We start from the raw sequence: 26,663 nt of genomic DNA on the forward strand, positions 1-26,663 counted from the left end.
GAACTTAATACCTGTTTCCTTACTGTTTTGCAGGTTAACTGGTATCATTGTATGAATTTGCAATTCCTTTCTCTGAGGTGCTGAACTATATTGTGCTATACTGGCTAGTAGTACCATATGGGAACTTCCTTCTCACAGGGCTATTAGGCTTTAAAGCTCATATTCCACATAATATTGAAATGCCAATGATTTTCTTCTGCTGTTTTGCTCAGATCATGCTCCTCTTGCTACTGTACCAGGAAACAGCAAGTTGCAGTATTGCTCTTCTTATTTTCCTGTTATAGCCTTCTTTCCCAATCCTCCCCTAAAGCCTTAAACACTTTAGTCAAACATTAAAATCAGTCTTTGGTCCATCATTAAAACGACTTTGCTTGCACTGAGATCTTCAGTATTTGGGAAGAGACTACGTTATTTCAAGCGCAGCCAACTAAAGCAATAATTAGATACAACTTCCTGGTACCCAGCAGCACTTCACTGTTTTCTGATGTTGTATGTCTTGTCTACAAATACCTTAGAATAAAACACTTCAACTCTGCCACCCAGATTTAAGTTTGTGATGCTCATTTAGCTGCCACCACAATAAACTATGCAGGTTTTACATCTATCTTTACAAAGTAGACTTTATTACATGGGTCAGCAGAAATGAAAGGACAGCTAACACTTACAGCAAAATTGTAGTATTTGAATATAAACTTTAAAGAAACCAGAAGAAAACCCAGAAACCATAGTATTTATTTTAGGTAATTTTGTTCAAAAGGAAAAATAATGAGCAGTGTTATGTGAGCTGATGAAAAGCAGAACCACTTAAAGAACCACAACACTGGTTTAATCACCTTTCTTTCCCAGTACCAGATGTCTCACTGAAATGTAACCGAAATTTCAGTATTACAAATAGTCTCATTTTGAAAGATAACTTGCACCTATTTTTTAATATGCTCTGCAATGCAAAACTGCTCATTCCCAATGCCTTTCTTTTTCCTCTTTTACACCATAGCCTTCTTGCCATGAAAATCTTGTAATTTTTTTAAAATCAATACCTTAAAAACAGAATTATATAAAGCTGTGCAGTCCCAGGACAGCAAAAACATCTACCATCAGGCAGGGTTCTAGCAGATACAGCTTTGAAAAGCTGATCAGATTTTTTCCTTTAAAATAGGATGCATCATACAAGGGGATGACCTGAGTGGCTGAAACAAGAATGCAAAAAGATGCATTTTATAATGCATTGGTTCTAAACTACTGTATACTGTAAGTATTTCTGTTGGAAAAAATATGGTTATATTTCCAAGGACAAGCTGAATCAATTGATTAAATAAATTATTTTATAATTTCTTAAACCAGACTTTCACATGCTTGTTAAAATTAGAATGACTAAACGAGAAGCCAACTATTTAGACTGGAATATCGTCAAACATTATCAGTATTCAATATTTTAACCTACACAAGTATAGGAAGAGTCAAGGATAAATACCAAGTATTTCTCATATTACATATGGCATGTATTACCATACAAGCCAATAGACATACAAACAAGATGAAGTGCAGTACTCAAACTGGTGCTACTGAACCTTGTTTTGAGAGCAGAGAACCCCACCTAGGTCTTGGGTGTGTGCACGTATCAGCATGCATCCAATCTCTTCTCTGTGCCTCCCCAGTGCTGTTACATTTATGCCTTCTGACATGGAGAAATGGAACCCATTTGCTAAACCTATGGCCCACAAGAAGTTGGGGAGCACACAACACTGTTAAAATTAATTGTAGCTGTGTCTTACACATGGTGCCCCCTCACAGTCCCTAATGGAGAGCAGAGAAAGCCTTGCTGATTATTTGATTATAGATAGATGACAGCGTGTGCACCCTGCAGCGGGTTTGTTCATCACACTGGGGCTCCTTCAGTGCTCCTGGTGTGTCTGAACCAGGTTTGGGGCTGATCTGCTGGGAAGCAGCTCTGCAGAGAAGGACATGACAATCCTGGTGGACAACAAGTCCATGACCAGCAGAGTGTCCTGGTGGCCAAGAAGGCCAATGGTATCCTGGGGGACATTAGGAAGAGCCTTGCCAGCAGGTCGAGGGAGGTGATCCTGCCCTTCTACTCAGCCCTGACAAGGCCACAGCTGGAGCGCTGTGCCCAGTTCTGGGCTCCTCAGGACAAGAGAGACACGGAACTCCTGGAGCAGGTCCAACAGAGAGCAAGAGAGGTGATTGAAGGAGAGTGTTTCTCTTATGAGGAAAGGCTGAGGGAGCTGGGCCTGTTCAGACTCAAGAAGAAATGATCCCACGAGAAGAGCAGACCTCATCAATGACTGATTGATGTCTGAAGGGAAGGTGTCAAGAGGGTGGAGCCAGGCTCCTCTCAGTAGTGCCAGGCAACAGGACAAGAGGCAACGCACTGAAACTTAGGAAGTTCCACCTGAACATAAGGAAGAACTTTTTTACTGTGCAGGTGACTGAGCACTGGAACAGATTGACCAGAGAGGCTGTGGAATCTCCCCCACTGGGGATATTCAAGAACCATCTGACACAATCCCTGCTCTGGGATGTCCCTGCTTGAGCAGAGAGGTTGGACCGCACGACCACTACAGTCCCCTCCAATCCACCCAGCCACGCCGTAAACCAAAATTTCCTTTATTGACACCGCCCCGGCCCGCCCCCCTGTGCTGCGCCTGCGCAGAACCCCGAGCGGGGGAGGCGCCGTTTGGGCCAGGCGTGGTGGCGCGTGACGTCACCCCGGTGACGCCACTCGAGCGACACCACCCGAGCGACGTCAGGCGTGTCGTCACACGTCAGGTGGGCGCCCGTGGCGGGGTCGGGGCCGTCCGCGCTCTTATGGAGGACGAAGACTGCCCCGACCTGATCCCGATAGGCGCCGACAGCGCGGAGGAGACCGATGCCAGCTCCGGCAGGAAGATCCCCGTGACGATCATCACGGGGTACTTAGGTGAGGGGCGCGCGGCAGGGACTGCGTGCAGACAGGGAAGGCCCGGGCCAGCGGGCGGGCTGCCGTGGGGCCAGGGCTGCCGTGGGGCCAGGGCTGCAGGGGCGGCCCGCTCGGCGCCGGGCAGAGCAGGGGGGCCGATGGCGGCCTCCGCCCCGGGGGCCGGCGGAGCAGCGCGGGGTCCTCCGGCCGGTCCAGGTGGATTTGCAGGACCACTCTGAGCAGCAGCGTAAGCTCCCGTTTCTCCTTTTATCTCTCAGTTTTCAGGGGCCGCTTCTTTCAGGTCACGATTGACAAACGGCTTTTGGCCACTTAATGTCGGAATAGTGCAACATATTTGGCTCAGTTAAATGCAGACTGCATTGCAGTCTGAAAAACGTGAGGTTCGGCGTCTTTCCCGTACCTCTCGACCAGTATAGTTACTGTGTTCTACACACAGTTATGGACAGTAAGGAGCTGGTTAAATTTAGGATCGCCGTCACTGTTCTGAAAGTTGCAACTTCGTGCTGCATCACACTGTTTCAGAAAAAAAACAATGAAGGACAGGTAAGGAAGGTTCCCTAGTTGTAGTGATCACCTGGTTTGGACTAGATGATTTCCAGAGATCCCTTCCACCCTTGAGAATTCTGTGATCTTGTGCTGCTCCTAAGGGAGTATCGCAGAGATTGTGAACACCTTTATTAACAATGCCCCGTTTAAAGGCAGTTAATAGCACCTCCGTGGCTACTGGTGAGAGAACTGGTCAGAAAGGGCAGTGAGAGGGAGAAGATTAAGTGTGCCTTTTGTTAAGAGAAGCATGCAAGTCAGTTTTCTAGGAAAAGACTGCCCAGCTAGTAAGGAACTTTTAAGTTTATCGAGTACTGACACTTAATGAATGAAAAAACTGAGTCATTAAAGACTGACATTTAATGTCCTGATAGTTCCATGGGGTCAAATGTCTCTACAAATTAATTTCTACATCATTAGAATAGATTGTAGGATATTAGAATGAAAACTGATATTTAGAAGAGATTTGCTTGAAGTACACATGTGCATGCATAACAGTATTTTGTTTTTATTTGAAAATTTAAGTGGTTTTTTTAATATTATTTTAATAGAAATATGGTCTGTCTTCTAGGAGCTGGAAAAACAACTCTTCTAAATTACATACTGACAGAACAGCATAATAAAAGAATAGCAGTTATTCTGAATGAATTCGGAGAAGGTATGTAAGTGTGCAGAAACCTTTCTTTTTGCCACATAATGACAAGTACCTAAAACTGCTGGAAACCAACACTATCGTCACTTTAAATCCATTACTGAAATTATTGACATACCTTGGAGTCTTCAGAAGGGCAGAAAGACTTTTTGCTGGTTTTCATAAAATAGTGATATGCATTAATCTGTTTTGCACATAAATTTAGGCCCTCAGAGTGAAGTAAATTAATATATCACCCTGTTGGAAGTGCTATACTTCAATTTGTCCTACTCATTTCAAGCAAATGGAAATGAAAATCATGTGTTGGTAGATAATATTTTCCTTTATTTCCTTTCCCCTCAGCCATTTACAGATGACAAATTACCCTAGACCAAGAAAATGGGGAGATGTGTGCTTGATGACTATGGTTCTTCAAACTCTTTGCTTTCAGGATTTTTAATTGCTCTAGCTGTAATTTCATATCTGTACCACAGTCAGAAGCTTACATTGCTTACAGTTTGCACTGTGTTTGTGGGGGGGGTTTTGTGTGTTTGTTTTCATCAACAAAGATGTATGTCACTTTTCTGGTCATGGAGCCTAAAATGAAATATACAGACAGAGCCTTTATTTGATATGGAGGCACAGGCTGGCGTCCCTTTCTTTTAGACAAAGTTTGTGGCACTTGTGATGTACCATCATCCTGTGCGGTTTGATCTTTGTAGAATGAGCTTTGTCTTGGCTTTTAAATTTCTCATTAAATGGAAAATACAAATTTCTTAAGAACATGTCAGAAACATGGTCTCAGGAGAAAAGAGCATAATCCATGTATCTCTGTCTTACAGGCATTGTCATGCAAGATTATGGAATAAAAATATAGTACTATTTGTATTTTCAGGAAGTGCTTTGGAGAAATCTCTGGCAATCAGTCAAGGGGGAGAGCTCTATGAAGAATGGCTGGAGCTCAGAAATGGCTGCTTGTGCTGTTCAGTAAAGTAAGGAAGGACTATTTTACAAGTTCTTACAGTGGATATTGTGGGGAATTGAGGAAGGGAGAAGACATCCAGGATTTGATTCCTGAAACTGATGGTAGAATTGATTGAGACTTCTTTTGTCAGATGAAACCAGGATTGGAATTTAGGAGGTAGAAATTTATTTCCTATTGCTGCCTTACAGGATTTGGACTTGGTGTCTTTCAGAAGAGTAATCTAAATACCAACTTATACACGGCTGGGGTATTGTAGAGTAGTGAGCTGTCCCTCTTTTGTTAGTATTATATGCTCTCGTGTAGAGAGCTGAAGATTCAGGTAGGCTGGAACTAGGACTCGGGTTTCCCAGTTTCCTCATTAAATACTTACTCTGCTGCTTTCTTTGTACATTCCTTACTACTTCAATATTGCATACATCAGAAAGGGAAAATGGAAAACCTTTTGTGACCTAATGAAACAATATCCAAAACTGTAAACTGATGGTCATGTTAAAAAGCAAGAGAGTATTTGCTTCTTTGACATGTTTTTTACACTGTTTGTTTGAATGTTGGATTGTTTGTGCTAAGTTTGTAAATAAAGGTCATGGCCTGTGTGTCCTGAAAATTTGGGAGAACTGGTCTTATGCCTTAAATAGTAATAGGTAGTAAGTGGAAAACAGAAGATCCTATTGCATTCTGTTGTTCTGGGGTGTAAGGAATGCTGTCTTGCTGCTATGTTTTACATACATTGGTTTCTTATATAAATGCTATACATCTGCTTCAGGCTGACATCAGCTCTAATTTAAGTAAATGGCACATGTTGATCTTGTTGTAGGTGAGGTAGAAAGGCAGGGCAACATGGTTCACTTGTACCTCACCCCTTCTTTCTGTAATTTCAGCTGCCAAACCAAATAGTTACATATCTACACGGCCCTACTGTCCTTTACAGTTCAGTGTTTGAAAACGAATCTTTGTTTAATTCACCTGGTGGGATTAGGCAAATAGCTATTTCCAGACTAAAATGGAGCAGCAAACTAAAATTTGCCTAACATTAGACCAGCAACATGATAACTGAATTTTCATTGTAGACTGTAAATCTGCGACTGTCCTGACTCAGAGCTTTTGCTTTGATGATACTGACACTGTGTTCTGCATCAGAAGATACATTTAAATATATGCTTTGGCATGTTTTCTCTGTTCTCAGGTTTAATTGTTTCTTCTTACAGGGACAATGGTGTGAAAGCAATTGAGAACCTGATGCAAAGGAGAGGAAAATTTGACTATATATTGTTAGAAACAACTGGTTTGGCAGATCCAGGTAGTTCACATTACAATTTTCATAACCATGATAATTATTCTGTTTTTATGAAGTGCTTATTTGCTCACCAGTTAGTTCAGTTTGACATTTGTAATATAAAGTGGTGAGTTGTCAGGCACCTCTGCTTTGATTGTTGTAGAGACTCCAATGAATTGGTTAAGGTGCAAATATGAAGTTGTGGATGGATTGTTTGGTTGATCTTGCTCTAAATTGAATCTAAAGCTTAGCAGAAATCCAGCTAAAATGTATTACTACCAAGAGAAGACACTAGGCTTAGCAAAGAGAAGGATACTCTGAAACTAGTAGTTTTCAGTAAACTTTTGATGTTCTACATTCCTCCTTTTAAAGTCTAAATTGTTAGCATCTGATGTATGATACACTGGTTGTGATAGGCTTTATATTTTGTGAAGTGCTAAAATACATTGTGAAACAGAGTAATACATTCTTCTTAAAGAGCAATAATAGATTTTAGAAAATCCTTCTGTGCTCTTTAGTAATACTTATTATAAAAAGGTGTTTAAACTTGAGCTCATGTTAGGAATAACTATCTAAAACAATTTTCTCTAAAACATCTGCATTAAAAGTGTGTTGTAGATGGAGAGGAAGGGAAATTCTCATCACAAATTCAATTATTTCCCCTTCAGGAGACTGGTGCTTCCCAGCTCAAAGCTAAATAGTTGTCATTATAAAGTAATTTTCTTCAAAAGACAGGACATTGATTTGGCCTGTGTTACACACAAATTCTGCTTGAGTCAAATTGGAAAACTATTAAGCTTTTTGGAAAAAAAGTCAATAGATAACAGAAAACGATTTCATATTGTGGCCCTTGCTGTATCTTGCATGAGTAAGCACTGTGAACAACTGACAAAAAGGTATTTGGGTTTGATACAGAGTGGTGTTTGAAAGACTGCATCTGATCACTTCAGGTGGACAGTGGTAGGTGTCGGAATGACTTTAATTACTGATCTTACTAGCACTACAAATGCAGTTTTTCTATGAAATACCTGAATGTTGGTAGTTTATTGGAAAAATCTCAGTTTTGCAACTGTATATATACTGCACTTCTTAGGAGCTGTGGCCTCCATGTTCTGGGTGGATTCTGAGCTGGGAAGTGACATCTATCTTGATGGTAAGAAATGCAAGCTTGTTTTCCTGTGTATTGGCATTTCATATCTGGGTTTAGAGTAATGTATTCTTGGTGTTTAAGGCGAGGTTTCAGAAAATGTTCGAAGTGAATGAACTTGGTTTTCACATTGCCATATTTGGTCACAGAGGTATCCTTGCTTATTCTGATGCTTTTTTATCTACTTGGTGAGATGTTTCATCTTGCTAAATGCAACAAAAGTTGGTAATGTTTTTCTAAGGGATCAGATATGGACAGATCTTGATTGTGTTGTAAGGGGGGACAATTCTCATTAGCTAGATGTTATAGAACCTTATTTAGAAGTAATATTACAGCACACTTCTTTTATCTTTCTTCCTTCCCCCCTTCTCCTGCAATGCAGTGTTTCCTAAAGGGTTTCTTATTTTTCTGAACTTGTAACGTATCGACACCTGAATGCTTCTGCCTTTTGCCTATTGTACTTGTTGGCTCTAATATTTGCTGTGTTCCAATAAAAACCTGAGAGTAGTGAAAGATAAATCATCATTATATGCAGATGAGCATATAAAGATATGATATAAAGAACAATTTTTTAATATAGGAAAAAAGTAACTGTGGCTTAAAAAAAATGCCCTACTAACATTTTGGTCTGTCTGTGAAATAGCCATCTAGCCAAGGAAGGAAACATTAAGTTCAATAAGAAAGAGCTTCCTAAGTTTCTTCCAGAGACTTGCAAATTCCTGGTCATTTACAATAAGAACAATTGCATACATCAGTTAGTCCCTTAATTTGTTTCAATATTCTGTAAAAGCATACCTCAGCTAATTTGCTGTTGTGGAAGATGAGGCATCTACCTTCTAATTTATGTCACCTGGTTTTGTAGACATTTTACTACCACAGATATGATAATGAATAAAAGAATATGTAGGTAACATGTGCAGATACTTCCAATGCTTTCAGTTTATTACAACTAGTTGTATATGTGCTGATATTGTTACCTTTGTACAGGAGGTTTGCAAGTTATTAAACTGCCAGCTGCTTTCAGCACATTTCTATTCAATTTTAATATTTTGTTTTAGGTATTGTGTCTGTTGTTGATGCAAAGCATGGATTGAACGTAAGTTACTGGATTTGTTACATGGTTTAAAACTGCAGCATTAGAACAGCTATTGCAATAATGTTCATGTGGGTTAATTAATTTTTACAATAGCTATAATTCTTACATTGAATGAGGATGTATTTCGTCATTACTATGTTTTGAGTGGGAACAAGGAGTACTGATATTTGCAGGAATTCAGATTCTTACAGACACAGCAACATGTCTGACAAGAGTTGTCAGCTTGCTAAGTGCTTGTTTCCTTCTAGTTCTATCACTTCACTCAGGAATCTTGCTTTTATTCCAAGCAGGCATTTGGAGAAATTGGTCACTGGTCTGTGTTACTTGAAGGAGAGGACTAAGAACAGTGTAGTAACAATTGAGTTAGGGCTCAGACTGGGAAGGGTGCTAATGTAATGGCAGCTGTGGTGGAGAGGAATGAGAGCACAGGTGTCCTGGTACTGCTTCACATAAAAATGTTATATGGAAGCAGACAAAACCAGCAGGTAATAAGAGTAATCTGTATATAAAGTATAATGTAAGAACAGACATACAGAACAGTGAGCTCGGGTCAGCAAAAATATTGATTAAATCAAATACTTCAGTTGTTTGGGTTTTTTTTTTAAATAGGTTGGTGTAAATATAATTATTTACAGCTTAGTAACTTAGAAGGTTACTGCTTTGATTGGGTATTGATTTTGCAGGATTCAAAAAAAAGTGACCATAAGAAAAAATGCCTTCATCATATAAAATTTACATGCTGTGGAAGTGTTTTTAATATTTCTGCATTTACAATGGCTGCAAATGGTTCAGAGAACTGAAGAATAATGGTTTAAAAATAAGAGAGTGATTCTTCCTGGTTTTTTGTTTGGGTTACTTGAGTTTCTCCTTTCATTTGTGCTGATCTCATAGCTGTGTTACCAAAAGGGTAGCAGTCCTGTCTTCTCATCAATTTGTATTGCACTGGGACAGAACAACTCTAACCTCATAGCGAGCCAGTTTGGCAAGTTACATTCACTGTGTTCTGCAAGGATGTTTGTGGAGAAGTTGGTAGAAGAGTGAGGGGGAGAGTTGACTGGCCCTTTTAAGCAGGAGCCATCTTCTAAGTCAGCTCAACTAGCACAAGAAATCATACCATGTTTTTGGTCAACCCCTTTTCAGATGGGTTCCCTCTTACTCATTCAGATGTGTTTTATTGCTTGCAAAAATGTTGTTCTGTTTATCTTTTTCTTTATGCAGTGCTGAATTATTGTCTTTAAGTCAAATATAATTGTGTTCCACACAGCAGCACTAAATTATTACTGTTTGAAAATTAGTTTTTTAAATATTTAAACTTTCAAGTAGTATAACAGAAACAACTCAAAAATGCTTTGAAATATTCACATTTTCTATCTACTATTACCCTTGACAGCTCGATGAAAACGAACATTATCTAATCAGTAAACCTGTAAAACACTGACTTCTACTCAGAATAGTAGGAACTTCAGACTTTCTCGGTTGTGTACTAGGTAAACAACTTTTTCCTTGTATGAAAGGACTTGCTAACTTGTTCAGTTCCTCTAGTTGCAAAGCTTGACCTCAACAACTGCTTGTTATTCAAAGAATTTTGAAAGCATAGTAATGACATTGAGATAATAGGCAGCAATTTAAGTATGTCATGCTTCAAAGAACTAACCCATCACAAGAAAAGCTGACAAACATCCCCTTGGCCAGTCAGCTAAATTGAAACTGAAGTGGTAATTAATACCATGGGTTATCACTCTAATGGGTTTGTCACACAGCAGTCTGAAATACTAAGTTTTTTAATCGAGGGCAAACAATTGGACAGGTGAAGTTGCAGTCCTCAACTTCCAGGACTTGACATCTAGACTACTAACATTTGTTCTCTTCAGGGCGACAAACCTAAAATTAATTGAATGGAATCAATACACAGAGGATTACAAAGAAAAGGTCAGAGGAGAGGTTCCTGACAGTCATCTTGTTGTTATGCTCCACTTAGGTTGTGCACAATCAGGAAATAATTTTGTTTGTTTTAAACATGAGAGACTGACTATATGCAATAACCTATTTTTGTTTTTCAAGTAAAATAATGTTAGATGCCTGATAATTCCAGTAAGGAAAAATAAGTTTTCTAGGTTTTTTAAAATCTATATATTTCCCGTGACAATTGCTTCCAGTTTTAATTTGATATTTCTGTAACTTGAAACCCAAATTTTAAAGTAATATTCCTGATGTGTTTAGAGCTGATGAAGGAATGCACAGGACTCTAATCTTCCCAGAGATTTAAGCATAAGTGGCAAGTTCTTACTAATATTGCAGCACCAGTTTGAAGTTTTACTTCCTCCAGATGCCTGTGATGTTCATCTCCTTCAGATTCCTGCCTCCATGGCAGAGTGGGCAGAAAATAACTTGTAGCTAGACCTTTGCTGCTTCAGTGTCGTCTGTTGCTGTGCCTAAATTAAATAAGGCTTTGTGTTGCTAAACTTTATGTTGCTGCTTGAGATACAGGTATTTTTTCCCTTTTACTAATTCTTCTGTGAAGACATTAGCTTGGGCAGACAAGTGGAGATGATACTGAGACTCCTGCAGCTTTTGATCTTGGACAAACTTGCCAAAGAGCAGTGGTTTATTCATACAAACCTGGAAAAAGTTACCAGTTTTTGCTATCAAAGTACGGTTTGTCTTCTACAGTCCTTCAAAGAAGAAGAGTGTGAAGTTACGTATATGAAATGCTGTATTGTAAGCCTAGCCTGAGTTTTAACTTGGTTGAGTTCAAACTCATTTGTAAAATTACTGAACCTTCATTTTCTTCCAGATATATTTTTTCATTGTTATTGTATGTCATGGTGACTTTTTTACTTCATTGTAAAGCTGAAAAGCAATTTAAATAAATACTATAAAGTTTTCCAACTCTTTAGTATTCTAATAATAAAATTAATTAGAAGAGTTTGCGTTAAGATAGTTACAATATCTGTAATGGTGAATGTATAAATGTACTTCTTCACCATAATTTAACAGAAAGATTCTAAATGCCATCTTCCTCAATACTTTGTTGAAAAACAGACCTCAGCTGATTTGGGTTTGACTTTCTTTAATTGCAAATGAATTTAAATTTAATTTGAATTTGATTAATTATTTTAATTTTTGTTTAGCACTTGACAGAGGTGAAACCAGAAGGCCTTATCAATGAAGCATCTCGGTATGGATGTAGAAATTAATTTATATATCACAGTTAGGAATTGCACTGTGTAGAAATTCGTTGGAGATGGATTATTTTTCTTTTATAGAGCTTTTTTCTCCTGCTTTGCTTAAACCAAGATAGATTGGTGTAATGAGGTAAAATACAGAAAAGTAACTTCATGCTCTCTGCCAAGATCTGACTCTTCTATTGTAATAGTGGTAGGATTTTATTTAATTGAATGGGAAGCACCTGTGTTGGGGGGAATTAAAAGTTTCATGTTGGGATCTATCATGCTTGAAGTAGAACTGGAGATAGAGGAATACTTTTTACTGGATTTGTTGCCACAATAATTAAGGGTAATTGTAACAATTGAAGTCTTCATAAAGCAAAGAGACTTCAAATAATTGCATTCCAAGGACTACATGCAAGACAAATAGGAAGTTGTGAAGTTGTTAAATCGCTAAGCACTTTGATTTAGATGACATAAAAAACCCCACCAAACAAACAAACAAACAAGACCAACCCTGAAACAAAAGAATCTAGTAAGCCTTGGTTTAATCTCTTAGGGCACAGAAGAACACATTGAGGAGAAGCCAGTAGTACTTTAATCATTTTCCATGATGTTCTGGTTTGATTAATGCTTGCCCTTCTGTACTAACAAGGTTGATACTATCTTCTGGGGCTGTAGGAGAGATGATGTTTCTGCCTTACAGATAAAGTATTTGTTCGTGTTGTCTTTTTCTCTTTTTTTTTTCTGCATACATAGGCAGGTTGCATTAGCTGATCTTGTAATCATCAATAAAACAGATTTGGTTTCAGAGGAAGAATTGAATAAAGTCAGAACATCTGTGAGGTATGAAACTTTTGGCATAACTGTAACACTGTACTGCCTCAAAAATTAATTTAACATAGTTACTTCTTCCCTGTTCTTAGAATAGAAATTATATTTCATTATTAGATTGAGACAAATTGATACGCTTATAAGGGAAAAGAGACTGCCTCTTTCTAAAGGTATTCCTGTGTGCTTACACAACCTTCGCATTTTGCCTATCTAGGTAGGATTTGATGTTATGTACTAAGTACAGGCCTTTGTCTTAAGTGTTCATGTTTTTCCATTTCTGAGCAGCTGTTGCCATTTTTCAGAATTAGCAGAAGTGGAAAAAAAATCTACTGGTAAATATGAGTCCAGTAGCAAATGCAGAGATATATGGAGGAAGTCCCAATTGTCATGGGAGCAGAAGAACCACTGGTCTGAATCAGATTAGTGATGACTCTTTCTATCAATACCATGATAAGCCAAATTAAACACAAAAATTTTTAAATACTTTACAACTGTATTAGTTGAAAATTATATGAAAATAAAAATGCTTAGATGCAGCAGAGTGTATTGGTAAGAGCTTTGGATAGGAAAATGATGCTCTCCCTGGTGATATCCTGTCAGAACTCATGAAGTTCCCCAGCTGTGGGTGGAAACCAAATATCTCAACCCAAATATCTGATGGATATAGAAGTTGGTAACAGAGTTGGGCTATTTCACATGATGCTGTTCGTGTTTAATGTATTCAAACAATATATCACAGTTGTATTTTCATCTAAAAATTTTTCTGTTTTATTTTAGGTCAATAAATGGACTTGTTAAAATTCTAGAGACACAAAGATCAAGGTATTAAATGGCCACTATTACTAGGTACTAGATCCTGCTTCTTTTGTGACAGTTTAAAGTGTTCTTTTAGATCAGCTTGATTAAAGGAAAACTATTGAATTTGAAATATTTAATCCAAAATTTATTTTATTAATAAGCATCTGGAATTTTTTTTTGAGGAAGTAAAAATGTTTTTTTTATTTATATTTTTCATTGTTAGTGTTCATATCACAGAATCCCAGAATGAGTCAAGGTTGAATGAGAGCACAGTAGGTCATCTGGTCCAGCCTTCTTGCCAAGCAGGGTCATCCTAGAGTACATGGCACAGGATTGTGTCCAGATGGTTCTAGAATATCCCTGATGAGGGAGATTCCACAGCCTCTCTGGTCAATCTGTTCCAGTGCCTGGTCACCCACACGGTAAAGAAGTTCTTGCTCATGTCCAGGTGGAATTTCCTGTGTGTCAGTTTCTGCCCATTGCCTCTTGTCCTGTTGCCTGGCAGCGCTGAGCAGAGCCTGGCTCCACCCTCTGACACCTCCCTGCAGACACCTGTATATACTGAGGAGGTTCCCTCTCAGTCATCTCTCTGAGTCTTAACAGGCCCAGCTCCCTCAGCCTTTCCTTATTAGTGAGGTGCTCCAGTCCCTTAATCATCTCTGTTGCCCTCCCCTGGACCCCTCCATGAGTTCCATATCTTGCCTGTAGTGAGGAATCCAGAACTGGGCACAGCTCTCCAGGCACAGCCTCACTAGAGCTGACTAGAGGGGCAGGATCACCTTCCATGAACTGCTGGCAGTGCTCTTGCTAATGCACCTCAGGACACTCTTGGCCACAACCAATCTTGTAAATGAAGAGCAGCTTGCAAGCCCAGGTTGGTTTTGAGCCAATAATTGGTCATGTGCACTACAGTGCTTTCCTTTTAATGTGTCACCTTAAATATTATTCTCATAATTGCTGCTGCAAATAAGTTGTTACTACAAAATGACTTTGAAAGCAGGGGAAGGAAGTTATAAGAATGAGAAAAATCATTGCACTGTTTTTGCTATTTTTAATTGAAATTCTGACTCGAGTTTCTTTTTTAATAAGGACTTAAGTGGATATTGTATTCCCAGGAGCATTAGGAGAGCAGTGTATCTTCCAGACTGCTAGGACTGATTTGTGCACTTCTACATCAATTAGTGGATTCTTGTGGTAAATGTTCCTAAAATACAGGGTTTTGATTTAAGCAAATTTAAAGGGAAGATAATAGTCATAACCTTAATGGAATATACTTGGCTTTTTAAAGTTATTGTCAAATGTAGTTGGAAATAGTAGAGAAAAACACTTGCTGCTGTTGGGTCATCAGACAGGACTAATTTTGAAGAAGATATTAAACTACATGCTTTGTGTTTTAAATGTCCTTTAGTGGGAGATCCAATATGTGATCTCTTCACAGTACTCTATGGTGTCTGATGCCAGCTAGTGCTATGTTTTGGGTGTGAGATAGCGTGAACTTCAGATTCAGTCCTCGATGGCAATTCTTAGTTACTTGTAAATATTCTTTTGCAAATGTCACATAGGGTCTCTTCCATGATTAAACATTCCAAAAGTGAAATAAGCACAAAATTAATTTATTAGAATGTTATTTATGACATACCCTTTTTAAGGGGGGTTTGTCCCGCAAAAGCCCACACTTAAAAGGGAGGGTTTCTGTGTGATTTTGTAGAACACTGCTGAGAACAACTGGCACTGAGGTGGTCGTGAATTTTACACAGGAATTGTTTGTATATTACATTATAAATCTTTCATCTTAGAAACTGCTTGGTACAACTACTGTTGAATGTAAAAGTTTAATAATTCTGGTTGTATTTCAGAGGTGGGTTTTTTTTTTACCTCTCATGTTCTTTTTATTTAGTCACATCATTAACTGCATCTGAAAAGCTATCAGTTGCTATTAGCATTGAAATCTATAGTCTGTATTGCTTTGTAAAGAAAAAATTCTTATGCAAGTTTGTAGGTAGCCATTCTTGTGAGCAGGTATTATCAGTACTGCCTATTCTGTGTAACACTTTTCATTTGTCTGTTTCAAATCATAGAGTTTAAATTCCTCGTAGTTGTGCTTGCTTCATAAAGTTATTTCAGTTTCGTTTGCTAACAGTGTGTCAGTATAAGCTACATATATTCCAGGGGTTTGTGTCTGTCTTGAGAGGCTCAAGGTTCCTTTTCCCATCTAGGGAAAATCATTTATTATTCAGGCATCCAGTATAAGGGATTTTATCATCTTTTTTGGAAATACCTTGTATTTTACTGTATTTTTAAAAAAATTTTTTTTCTGTTCTTACATATTACTGTGGAAATAAACACAGCATTTCCTTGTAGAAGACAGTACCAACCACTGATATCCAAAAATAAGGATAAGTATTAATGGCATTAGTGTGATAGACAGGAAAAGAAACATAAGCTTCAGTGAACATCTTTAAAACATGATATTTAAATACACCAAAAATACAAAGCTTTCTTTTTTCCCCTCTGTTTAGAGTTGATCTCTCTAATGTCTTGGACCTACACGCTTTCGACAGTTTATCTGGAGTAAGGTATGGTGATAATTTTGCTGTCTTCTATTAGAAAAAATATCTGTGTATGAAACAGACACATGCAAATCCTGGCTCAAATTTGTGTTTGAGTTTCTGTTACAAATTCTAGTTTAGTCTGTTGTGTCTAGACCAGGATAGTCACATAATGGCTTTGTAAGTGGTATTACCAGTTGGAATTCTTTTCCTCTTCAAATGCCTGCAAAAACCTTTCTGATCTTACAAAGTAAATTTGACAGAGTGTGTGTGGTTGGTTGGCTTTTTTCCCCAAAATGCAAGTTTTTGTTAAATATCAGTATTGGAGTAGATTTGTATACTTCTCTGGTTCTTTTAAAGCATTTCAAAATTTTTCTTCTTTGTATCGTGATGGATTGGAGGCCTCCTTAGATTTCACAGAAGAGAGTGAGGGACTGAGGTTCCACAGCAAACAGAGGCTCTACAAATTCTGATCACTGTGTTTCTCATTCCTGGGGTTTTTTGATGCCAAATGCATGCTTCAGCATCCTAGATGGGTGCAGAAGTAAAATGGGAAGGAAGGGGAAAAGGTCTTTTTGTTCATTGTGTGTGCTGAAGCTCAGCAAAGAGAGGGAGGAGTACTGGAGCAATCATAAAGGAAAGGGGGGAATATGCAGTTGAGGGCACTATCAGCTTCATTTTTCTTCCTGGATGCACACTTTTCACTTCAGATAATGGAATGGAGCCACTTTCTCATTCACAGAAGAGAGAAATTGCAGGACATACAAATTAGTAACCTCTATTAGATAACATGTACTTGTGAGATTTGCCTCTGAACTGATAGCTGTTTTCTTTTTTTTTTTTTTTTTTTGCTGGCACTGGCTTTTGTCTGATCAGTGAAATACTGTAATGTTTGTTTCAAAATTGCTGTCAATGGCAGCATCAGGGAAATACCAAACTAGGCATCCAAAAGAAAGTTAAGGGAGGAGGGAAGCTGATACATCCTTTAGATGCAATAGATAATTAGTAGTTCAAAAGCCAGATCCTAAATTCATGCTTAAGGATCAATTAACTGAATTGATTAATTCTGGAGCCACACAACAGGGATAAAGCAGGAAGAAGATATGAGCCAGAAAAGGACTGTTCTTTATAACAGCAAGTCACAGTTCGATCTGATTACTTGTAGTATTAGGTGGTGTTCTGCAAAGTTTACTAGGAAGTGCTGCAGTCCACAGCACTTCTGAGAAAGTCCTTAAGGAGCTGACAAAAAGTCTTTATTGCTGTCCTCAGTCTAGTCTTCTCTCCTATCTCACTCAGTTACTTTAGAGCTTCTCAATATTTGGTATTAAAACAGAGAAAACACTCTAAAATGTCAGCATTTAAAGACAAATTCTAGAAGTACCAAGAAGATTGTAGACTACTTAAATGAAGTTTATTTTATTTTATTTTATGTTTGAACTTTGCACAGCAAAATTGCTTACCTCGTTTTTAGTTCATAGGTACAGAAAGTCCTACATAAAATATTAGTGGTGGTTTCTGTGCCATCATCTGAGCATGTGCCAGTTTGGACAAATTAGAAATATATCCTCTGAGAGAAGGCAGGCCACAAACCACCTCTCCCCCACCAGGTTCAGGAAAAAAGAAACTTTTTCTTCAATGGAAAGTGAAAGAGATAAAACCCATTTATTTAACAAACACCCGGGAAAAGGAAAATAATGCTAAATAATAAAATCTTTCACTGTGGAGAAAAACCTGGGAAAATGTTAGAGTCCCCCCTTTGGTTTCCCTCTTCCTTGGAGCTGGGACTTGGCCCAGGCTCAGGCCCTCTGTGCTGGGTGAAAAGTCCTCCCAATGTGTTCTGATATTGAAACAGTCCAGCAGAAAAAGGGAAAGAAATCTGAAATTCCAGAAAAAACCAAAAGTCCAACTCTCCATCTCTCTCTGGAGATCAGAGAAGCTGAAAAACTGGCCGAAAGCTGGCTGGAAAGCAAGCTGCCTCCTCCCGCTTCCGCCGATGCTGTTAGAAGCAAGAGAAGTCCTTATCTCTGTGTCCTTGAAACATGAAAACAAAACTGTGAAACTGCTTTGAAAAAGTTCTGCTCAGTTTTTCCTCCTCCCTTTCAGGCTCAGTTTAAAGTTATAGAAAGGCACAAAATTAATTTCTGGGCATGGGGCAGTGATATGGGATACAACATAAAGTCACCCCAAGACAGAGCAGAAAAATTGTTTGCATCCAGCACCACTTGAACACAACTACACACCAGTACATTAATAAATTTGTTCTTTTAACAGCAGTAAGGATTTCTGTCAGCATAGCAGACAGATACAACATCTGATTGGTGTGACTGAGTGGTAGAACCTTGTAGTCTGTATATACCCTGAAGTCACAGGAAACACATCAAGAATTCTGGATTCTGTGAAGGGCAGTATGAGAATAAGACAGGAAAACAAGGCAGATGGGAGAGGTAGGAATGTGAAATGTTACTTCTGTAGCAGACAGTGCCTTTTTTCCCCACCATAAAGGCTTCTTAAAATTTACAGTCATCAAATTAGGAGGAGGGATTTTTATGGGCAGTCTTTTCTGAAGTGGCAGAGAGTTGTCATCGTAGTGACTTGTGCTGCAGTATTTCTTCTCTGCGTGTTATTCATAAGACAGAGAGAAAGCAGAAATAGTACAGAAGATGGTATTTGAAGAAATTTTGTGCTATCTTGATTAATCAAGACAGATGTGGATGTGAAATCTAAAGCCACAGTAAAATTACATGTTGTCACCCAAAAAGATGCCTTAAGACCCTATATATTAGTTTACGAAAGAAGTCCCCAAGTTCCTTTATCAAGTAGAGAGGATCTCTTTTAACTTAGCAGGCACACTGCACAGTAGAAATGAGCTCTACAGCTGAGAAGTGGAAGCTGTTATATAGCATTTCACTTAGTGTTACAGATTTTGTTCTCATAAGCAACAGCTTTGTACATTCCTTTCTTCTTGATTTTCAAATAATTGTAAAGTTTTTTAAAACAATCAACATCTATTAACTTAATAAATTCTAGTGATTTATTTTTTCTTGCTTGCTTTAATGATGTAGTTTGCCCTTTTTTTGCACAAAGGAGTACCAAGGGTGTTGTATTCATTGAGGTATAAATATTTTTAATGCTGAAGGTACTGCAAATCAGGACTATAATTCTCATTATGTTTTAAAAACCCTAATTTTCTAACACAAACAATTAACTATATCAAACAAATATAATTAAACATTTCTATTTTGAAATTAAAACTGAATTAACAGTTTAATCTTATTCTGAATATATAGTCTATCTTTGATGTTTCAGTTTTGCTCTGCAATACTGGAATTTTTAAAATTTCATAATAATGACATTTTGCCCACCCTACTCAAATGCGACATTTAACTTCACTTATTTTCAGTTTGCAGAAAAAGCTTGAGCATGTAAAGACAACACATTCACATCTAGATAAGGTAATTACCAAAACTGCTGCTTTGCTGTTTTTGCAGCAACGGGGTTGTTCGATATTGCATGCTAATTTTGTTACCATTTCAGAAGGTTTCAGTAAGGGAGTAACGTATTCTAAGGTATTTGGAAGGTTACCTAGATTACACAAAAGGAATGTGCTTTGTTGTAGATAGATTCTAAATGGCTATGTTGAGCCTCACTTTCAAAAATAGCTTATAAGCTTCAAGTGCTCCAGACAGTCATGTCATTTGTTGATTCACATGGAGAGTATTAGTGAAACAAATAGGACTACTTTTTTTTAAAGTATTTGCAGAAAAAAGTCTTAAATTTGTAGGCAGTCTGTCCTGTAAGTTTTCTGTCCAAAACAAAATCTCTCTGGTTGAATTATGGGTCACAGTCCTCCTTGGGGTATCCAAACTAGGTGGGTGGGGTTCACCCATAGGCCACAAGTCCCGTGAGTGGCTGCAAAAAGTAAAAGCTTCTATTTTTTCTAAGTGTCTTAGAAAAGTGTGCTTTCCTTCAGATAGTTTCGATGATTAAATTTAATTTTCAGATCAAAATATGATACATACAATGCCTGTATTTTTCTTCTTGAACTGCGTATTTTAACTGTGGAGTTGCTAGTTCTGAAAACAGGAAAAGGCAAATATAATCTAATTTTGGAACTAAAGATTAAATATAAAATCAGTTCATGCTTAGTTATAATTACAATGACAATGTTAAGTTGAGAGTTTTTGTTTAATTAAAATTCTTAATAAGCTCAGTTATAGAGTCTTAATAGATCACTAAAGTAGATAAAAAAGTTAAGTAGAAGTCTTCCTGAATGTTATGAGTTATAGCATCCTTGTATTAATTCATTCTTACTATCTCTGTTTAGTTTAACACCCACATATTTAAGATGTTTGTTGAGACATTTGAGGCATAAATGAGGGCAGAACACTTCTCACAGTAGGCTGCAAGTCCTTGTTGGACGATAAAGTGTGCTTATTATCTTTGTGTAGAAGGTCAACAGAAACAAACGGCACTATGCTTGGAGCACAGTGAACTTCTGTCTGCTGTGCTTTGAAGCTGCGCAGGGTGTTAGGTCTTGGTTGTTTAGATAAGTTTACTTGGTCATTAGACAAACATTTGCTGCTTGGTGCTTCAATTTTCTTTAAGTTAGACTAGTCATCTGAAAGTAGTTGTGTGAAAGGATTACAGGAAGTAAATCTCTTTCTGTTCTTCTGTACCATTGAGCAGTTACAGTTACAAAAACAAGACTTATTTTGTCTTTTAAAAAATGGTTAATTTTAAACTACAGGTTTTATTTTTATATTTTCTTTTGACAATAATTGATCCTGAGCAGTAAGCTGGAGGTTGCTTTGGAACAAAACTTCAGACATTTTTATTTTCTAGATCTGTTCCTACATAGTCCGTTCATATACAGCTTTTCATATATGTTGATTATTTTTTGTTACAGAATTGTGATGAAGATCAGTATGCCACGAAAATAGCATTCTTATCCATATTTGAAAGCTTGATCATAATAGTCTCTACAGCAAAGAATTACATGGTAGCAGCTAATGGCATTCAACTGTTCAAAGCATTGTGTATGCCCTGTAAGTGCAGACCCAAACAGAAACAAAAAGTAGAGCTTAATTTAGCAAATTAGAGCAGAACAGAAGTGGAGATTTTTTTTTTAATTTGATGTTGTCATATACTAGCCTTTTTATGAGGCCAAGTTATAAAGAACGCTTTTTGAAATTACTGTAACAAGGTGTTTATTCAGTGTGGTAATAATAAGTGTGTCTTCTCATTTGCAGGCTATAATTACAGTAACATTTGAAGTTCCAGGAAATATAAAAGAAGAAAACTTAAATCTGTTTATTCAGGTAAGTGATACATCACTGTCAACTCAAAAAATTATTGTGGCTTTTTATAGAAACTCATCCCATGCCATTTTGTTTATGGAAACAACTTTTCTTTTCATAGAATCTTCTATGGGAGAAGGCTCTGAAAGATAAGAATGGGTACACCATGGATATCATAAGACTGAAGGTTAGTCAGAAATTCCAAGTTTCCTTATTTTGTACTTTTCATCTTTACACCTAAAAAACTGCAGTGTGCTGTCAGTTACAGACCTATCAAAGGTGCTGCTGGATCACTCTAGCAGAGCAGATGAAGTGGAGAGTAGCAAGTTGTTGTTCCATGAATGACTCAGAAGATAGCAAGAGGAGGTAGAGGAGCAAACATTGATCCTACTTGTTTTGAATGGAGAGGGCAGATGTACAGTTCCAAACATCAGTGGCAGGGTTAAAAATCAAGACACAGTTAAATCACTTTTCATTTTCCACCTCCATTGCTTTGAAAGATATCATCCATCTCACATATCTAGTGTTCGGGTACTATAGACTGGATCCTGTAGATTGCTAGGTGTACTTAAAATTGTTACCGTAATATGCAGAAATTCAATTTGGCATCACATAGGGTTGCAATAGTAGTTCTGGTCTACAGTTAACATTTTACAGCATTTTCAGGCTGTAGTTTTAAAGATGCAGCTCATAAGTATTCATCTTCATGGACACTTCATATGTGTTTCATTTGCCTGGGTTTGAGAGGAGTAGAAGTGAAAATTCAGGATTTATTTTAATTTACCTTATATCAAGCAGCCAAATAAATGATGAAAAAATGAGAATCCAGTCAGTCATTTGGCAGGCTGTAAGAAATAAAAGAAAGTAAAGCTCTGGTTTGTTTCCTGAGAACACTTGTGCATCATATATAGCAACATAATTATTTTAATTTTATTGGAAGGAAAGTTGTTTTCATGCTTTTTCAGCAACAAAATTAGAGTAGCCTTTTCTTCCCCTTCCTGACAAATGGAAGAAAGTAGCCACTGATGTATCTGAAGCTACCTGAAAAGTGGTAATGCCAGGCACAAGTACGTTTTTGTTGTATTGAGCATTAGAATCAAACTAATACTTTGAGATGTGAGGCCTGTGATGTGTGCTGTTCCTCAGTCACAGACAAATACACCAAAGCAGATGAACCCCAAGCAACTAATTACAGAATGGGTTTCAAAGTTTGTTGCTTTTTGTTTTTATTTTATCTGCAATCATAACCCTTTTGGCAGTAATAGTCATAGAATTCCAACTAATAGGTCAAATGGAGACTTTCTTTATGAAATATTTTTAACTCTTTTTTTCTTTAGGGAATTATAAGACATGCTTTACAGAATGTGTTCCACTAAAATATTTTAGAACATTGTACTGTGAAGTAATGAAAACTATTTTAATAGAGCTTTTGATATGTGGGTTAATGGACTCACTCTGACAGTAATCCCTTCTAATTCTGTTGCTAGTTGTTCTACTTCACAAATGTTTGTTCTTTCTCCAATATTCAGAGATTCTGTTTCAGAAAAGTATATATGCTGAGCATAAGAGCTTAATTGGAATAATCTGCAATCAGACATTCTTGTTCATTTTACATCATCTTGTTGGCAGGCAGGCTTTCATGGACTCCTATGTCAAACTCCACATATGTATTCAAAGAGGCATAGTAGATGATGACATTTAATTTTTGCTTGAGCAGGCTAGGTACTGACCAAACAAGGAGCAGAAGGTAAAGTGTAATTCTTAGCCTTTAACAAAATAAGGAGATGTGAAAATAGATGTTAATGAGTAGAAGTGATGATTGATATGATATGTTTGACTAACAAGTACATAGTTGCCAGAAATACTATTCCCTGCTTGAACTACTTTGAAAGTTTTATTTCCCCTCTTATATATTTTATTGTTAAAGTTTTATTTATATACCCTAACAGTTATTTTTCTGATAAGGGACTGGTATCTATTCAAGGCAAATCTCATCAAGTGATAGTCCAAGGTGTCCATGAGCTCTATGACCTAGAAGAGACTTCTGTAGCCTGGAAAGAAGATGAAAAGAGAACAAACAGACTGGTCCTAATTGGTAAGAGGAAGTTACACACCTCCTTCTTGAGTTTAAGAAGCTCGTTTTTTCACAGGCAGTCCTCTGACTTGGCCAGTGAAAAGCAATCAGGCTAACCTGGCTAGAATAAGTGCAGTATGTTCAGCATAACCCTCACTCAAAGGGTTATCCATCAAAACTTCCTGCAGTTCAAAATTGCAGCTGAGGGGAGTCTACACTATCTCTATTAGTGCCACCAAAATAAAATAAAATACTAAGTTTTCATAAATTAAGTTGGCATATTTAATGTTATTTTTTAAATCTATAATTATAAATTGGGTGATGGGAATAGTTTGAATATTGGATCAAATATTCAGTAACTGTAAGGAAGGTTATTACAGCCATTAAAATGCTTTAAATCAGTTTTGTTTCTGAAAAGCTTGCAATGCTGAGGTTCTATGTTTCTATTTTCTATTTATTTCTATTTGCTGTGCAAAGTGTTTTATGACCAAAAATAACCTCGTTTTTCTCCTTTCCCTTACTTGAGCAGGTTGAAGTCTGTTGTTGCCTTAATTTTCATACTGCTGTTATCACTCATTGGTATAATAGACATTTTCTTAGCTGAGAAGAAGCAGGTTGCTACTCTCATGTGGTTTTCTGTACTGCTCTGTAAAATACAGTTAGATATTTTATTTCTCTTCACAGGCAGGAACTTGGACAAGGAGACCATCAAAGAAGTATTCATAGCCACTGTGAGAGGAGAACGAGGAAACAGTTGACATCAAACTGTAAAAAAGATTAAATGTCTGTTTTCATCCTGCAAGGTTTTTATGATAGAAAAGACTGAATGGCATGGGCTATAGTAGTTTCTCTATCCTCTTGCAGTTTATGCAACAGTTAAACCCTGAAGTCTTCCTAAGAACTCCAGCTGACCTACTGCTTAAAGATTAGCCCTTACGGTGTAGAATCAAACAAAATTCTCTGATTTTGGATTTGGCTGAACGTATGTTAGCAAGATCACGTACCTTGCAGAAATGCAGCTGCGCAAAAGGCTGTTACGTTCTACATGAATCATTACTGTGGGGATATGGGAAACGTGTTTGAAGCCTAGTGCTTTCTCTTGCTAACTCTCATCCACTGGGAATGAAGCAATAGTGATTATTGCCAGTGATGTAATCACAGTACAAAATGTTTAGTGTTTACTATTAAACTGTCTTCCATCTCTTTCCACTTGCTTTGTGATTTTTGAATGTATGCACCCATCCCAGGTACCCCTAAACCTGTTGTATAATGAAACTAAAAATGCACAGGTAGCAGAGGCGCAAGATCACTTGGAGTATGTGCTGTAGGCATAAAAGCTGTGAATGCAGTGTCTGGTCACATAGTCAGCAGTTTGAAAGATGTAGCTGAACTCTTAGATCTTCTAGGCCAGTTCAGGATCTGGGGAACTGGACATTTCCACTGTGTTCAGGCTGCCGTGCATGATTTGTTACTGGGTTCTGTGACACTACTTTGAAAACCTACTCTGAAGCTTCTATCTCTCTACTCATTGCAATTTAGAGTTGAACTTCCTGCCCTGTATATTCTCCAGTACTCTTCATTCACCTCTTAGCTTTAGAGGGATATTTTACTACAGCTGGGTGAAAGCAAAATGAGTGAATGCAAGAAGATAATGTAAACTTAAAAATATTTACAAATAAAATTCTAGGACATGCAGTTCTGAAGAATGGACTTCTAGCTATAGTGCTTGCTGGGGATGCTTGGTGTTGTGTCTGAGTAAGTAGAAATCTGTTTTCAGTACTAGAAGTGTGTTACTTGTCTCATACCTAACATTAAAAAAAAAAAAAGGAGGGCCATTCCCTCATCAGCAGTCTTAAGTTTTTTCACTTCACTTCTACTAGAATATATGAGTTTGGAATTTGTTTTCAAAAGAGCTGAGGATGGAGACATCTCTTAATCTTTCACTGCCAGGAGCTGGTGTCTCAGTTGATTAAAATATTTAAGTCAAGTATCTTAGCTACGATAGAACTCTTTAGTCTCCTGGTAGATACATACATCCGCAGGCATTACTTCATTCTTCACATCAGAAGTAGTTTTAGATAGCTTGAAGTAGTTTTCAGAATTTAATTTTTCTTTAAAGCATGGTGTAAAGAGAGAACAATCTGCTTACACAATGTTGTTTTCTGTTTAGCAGAGCTCAGTGGCATTTGAGTGAACTGGGTATATTGCTGAGTGATACTGTGACTGTTTCCCTTAGCAATTGCATCTCTTCATTTTTAAAACTAATATATGTTCTCACACCAGGAGAACACTAATATGTGTTCCCACACTGTTTTGGACTGCATAAATGACACACAGTCCTGCATGAAGATTTGTCAAATGATTGCCATCAGTGTGACTCACTGAGTAATAAGATCACATAGATGCAAATTTGTGGATAATACATTTGTATTTTTTGCTGCTTTTGCTTCCATTTGCCACAGGAAAAGTGGTCAAACTACCTCTTATCTTTTAAATGCCTCATGTAATGGAAGGACTCAATTCTCTTTAGAAAGATTAATCTCTGAAATTTTACTAACTTCTGAATTGAATAAAAGTTCAGAGACTTAATAAGAAGAGCTTCAACCATGAGCCATAAGGGAAAAAGCCATGGATGACTTACTGTCGTATTTTACATGGTTATTTTTTAATATCTGCTCACCCACCACACACTGCTCCACACTCTAAAATTCCCATGATGACTGTCAATATACTGGGGGCTTTTTGTTGCTGTAGAGGAGGGCATCTCTGCAGGTGTAAGTACATGCTCTGTACTCGATAGCTCTTGTTGATACTACTTACCCTTGCTAGGACTTTCCCTGTGCTGCTTGCAATGCTGATGCCAGAGAAGCTTTAGTCAGTATGCACATCTTTGTCTCTGCTTGTCTTCCGTAAACTGCCTGCATATTTCAAGGGATCCCCTGGGATGGAGAGCAAGCAGCTCCTGGGCAGGGTGGGAGTTTGTGCTCCTCTGTCGTTGCTGGCTGTCAGGATGCCCCAGTGCTTTGTCCTCTATTCTGTTCACACATAATGACACAGGTAGCATGCCAAGGGCCTCTTTATCCTCTTCTCCCAAGAAGACCACTGGTTACTTTTCTTGGATATTTATTAAACCAACTTTTTCTGGTCTGTTCTTACATGCCCAGCCTGGGGTGCTATGTCTTGTTTTGCATCATGACAGAATGAAAAGAGGAAAGATAATGATGGCTCTGTAAAAGTTGCCCATAGTGAAATTGCTGTAATACTTGTGTTAGCTATGTCAAGGATGGCCTTCTCCAAGGAACTAGAATTGGTTTGAAGTGAGGTTGTGGAG

General features: G+C 37.7%; 1 protein-coding gene across 3 annotated transcripts; it reads left to right on the forward strand.

Annotated features, from left to right (window-relative positions):
• The first annotated feature begins 2,689 nt into the window (after nucleotides 1-2,689).
• On the forward strand, nucleotides 2,690-24,541 carry LOC104685262 (COBW domain-containing protein 1-like). Of its 3 annotated transcripts, none has more exons than XR_005603826.1 (15): nucleotides 2,690-2,938; nucleotides 4,053-4,139; nucleotides 5,008-5,104; nucleotides 6,303-6,394; nucleotides 7,464-7,523; nucleotides 8,576-8,613; nucleotides 11,745-11,791; nucleotides 12,540-12,626; nucleotides 13,392-13,436; nucleotides 15,932-15,988; nucleotides 19,362-19,413; nucleotides 21,211-21,279; nucleotides 21,380-21,445; nucleotides 23,243-23,353; nucleotides 24,017-24,541. XR_005603826.1 is itself a non-coding variant. In XM_039566992.1 (15 exons), exons 1-15 carry the CDS (start codon nucleotides 2,827-2,829, stop codon nucleotides 24,088-24,090), a joined length of 1,113 nt encoding a protein of 370 aa, XP_039422926.1. In that variant the 5' UTR covers nucleotides 2,695-2,826; the 3' UTR covers nucleotides 24,091-24,541. The 3 variants fall into 3 exon arrangements, 2 of the variants coding, with proteins under 2 accessions (XP_039422927.1, XP_039422926.1); XM_039566992.1 differs by having other exon boundaries at nucleotides 2,695-2,938; nucleotides 23,224-23,353; XM_039566993.1 differs by lacking the exon at nucleotides 24,017-24,541 and having other exon boundaries at nucleotides 23,208-23,294.
• The last annotated feature ends 2,122 nt before the right edge of the window (nucleotides 24,542-26,663 follow it).

This window comes from Corvus cornix, chromosome Z (genome assembly GCF_000738735.6).
Source record: "Corvus cornix cornix isolate S_Up_H32 chromosome Z, ASM73873v5, whole genome shotgun sequence".
NCBI classification, from domain to species: domain Eukaryota; kingdom Metazoa; phylum Chordata; class Aves; order Passeriformes; family Corvidae; genus Corvus; species Corvus cornix.

Bases quoted from the DNA above. Each gene is read 5' to 3' on its own strand.
- LOC104685262 (XM_039566992.1), top strand. From the start codon at position 2,827: ATGGAGGACGAAGACTGCCCCGACCTGATCCCGATAGGCGCCGACAGC. The intron at 13,437-15,931 runs GTATTAAATGGC...CCCTCTGTTTAG, and splicing joins CTAGAGACACAAAGATCAAG to AGTTGATCTCTCTAATGTCT. The intron at 19,414-21,210 runs GTAATTACCAAA...TCTCATTTGCAG, and splicing joins CACATTCACATCTAGATAAG to GCTATAATTACAGTAACATT.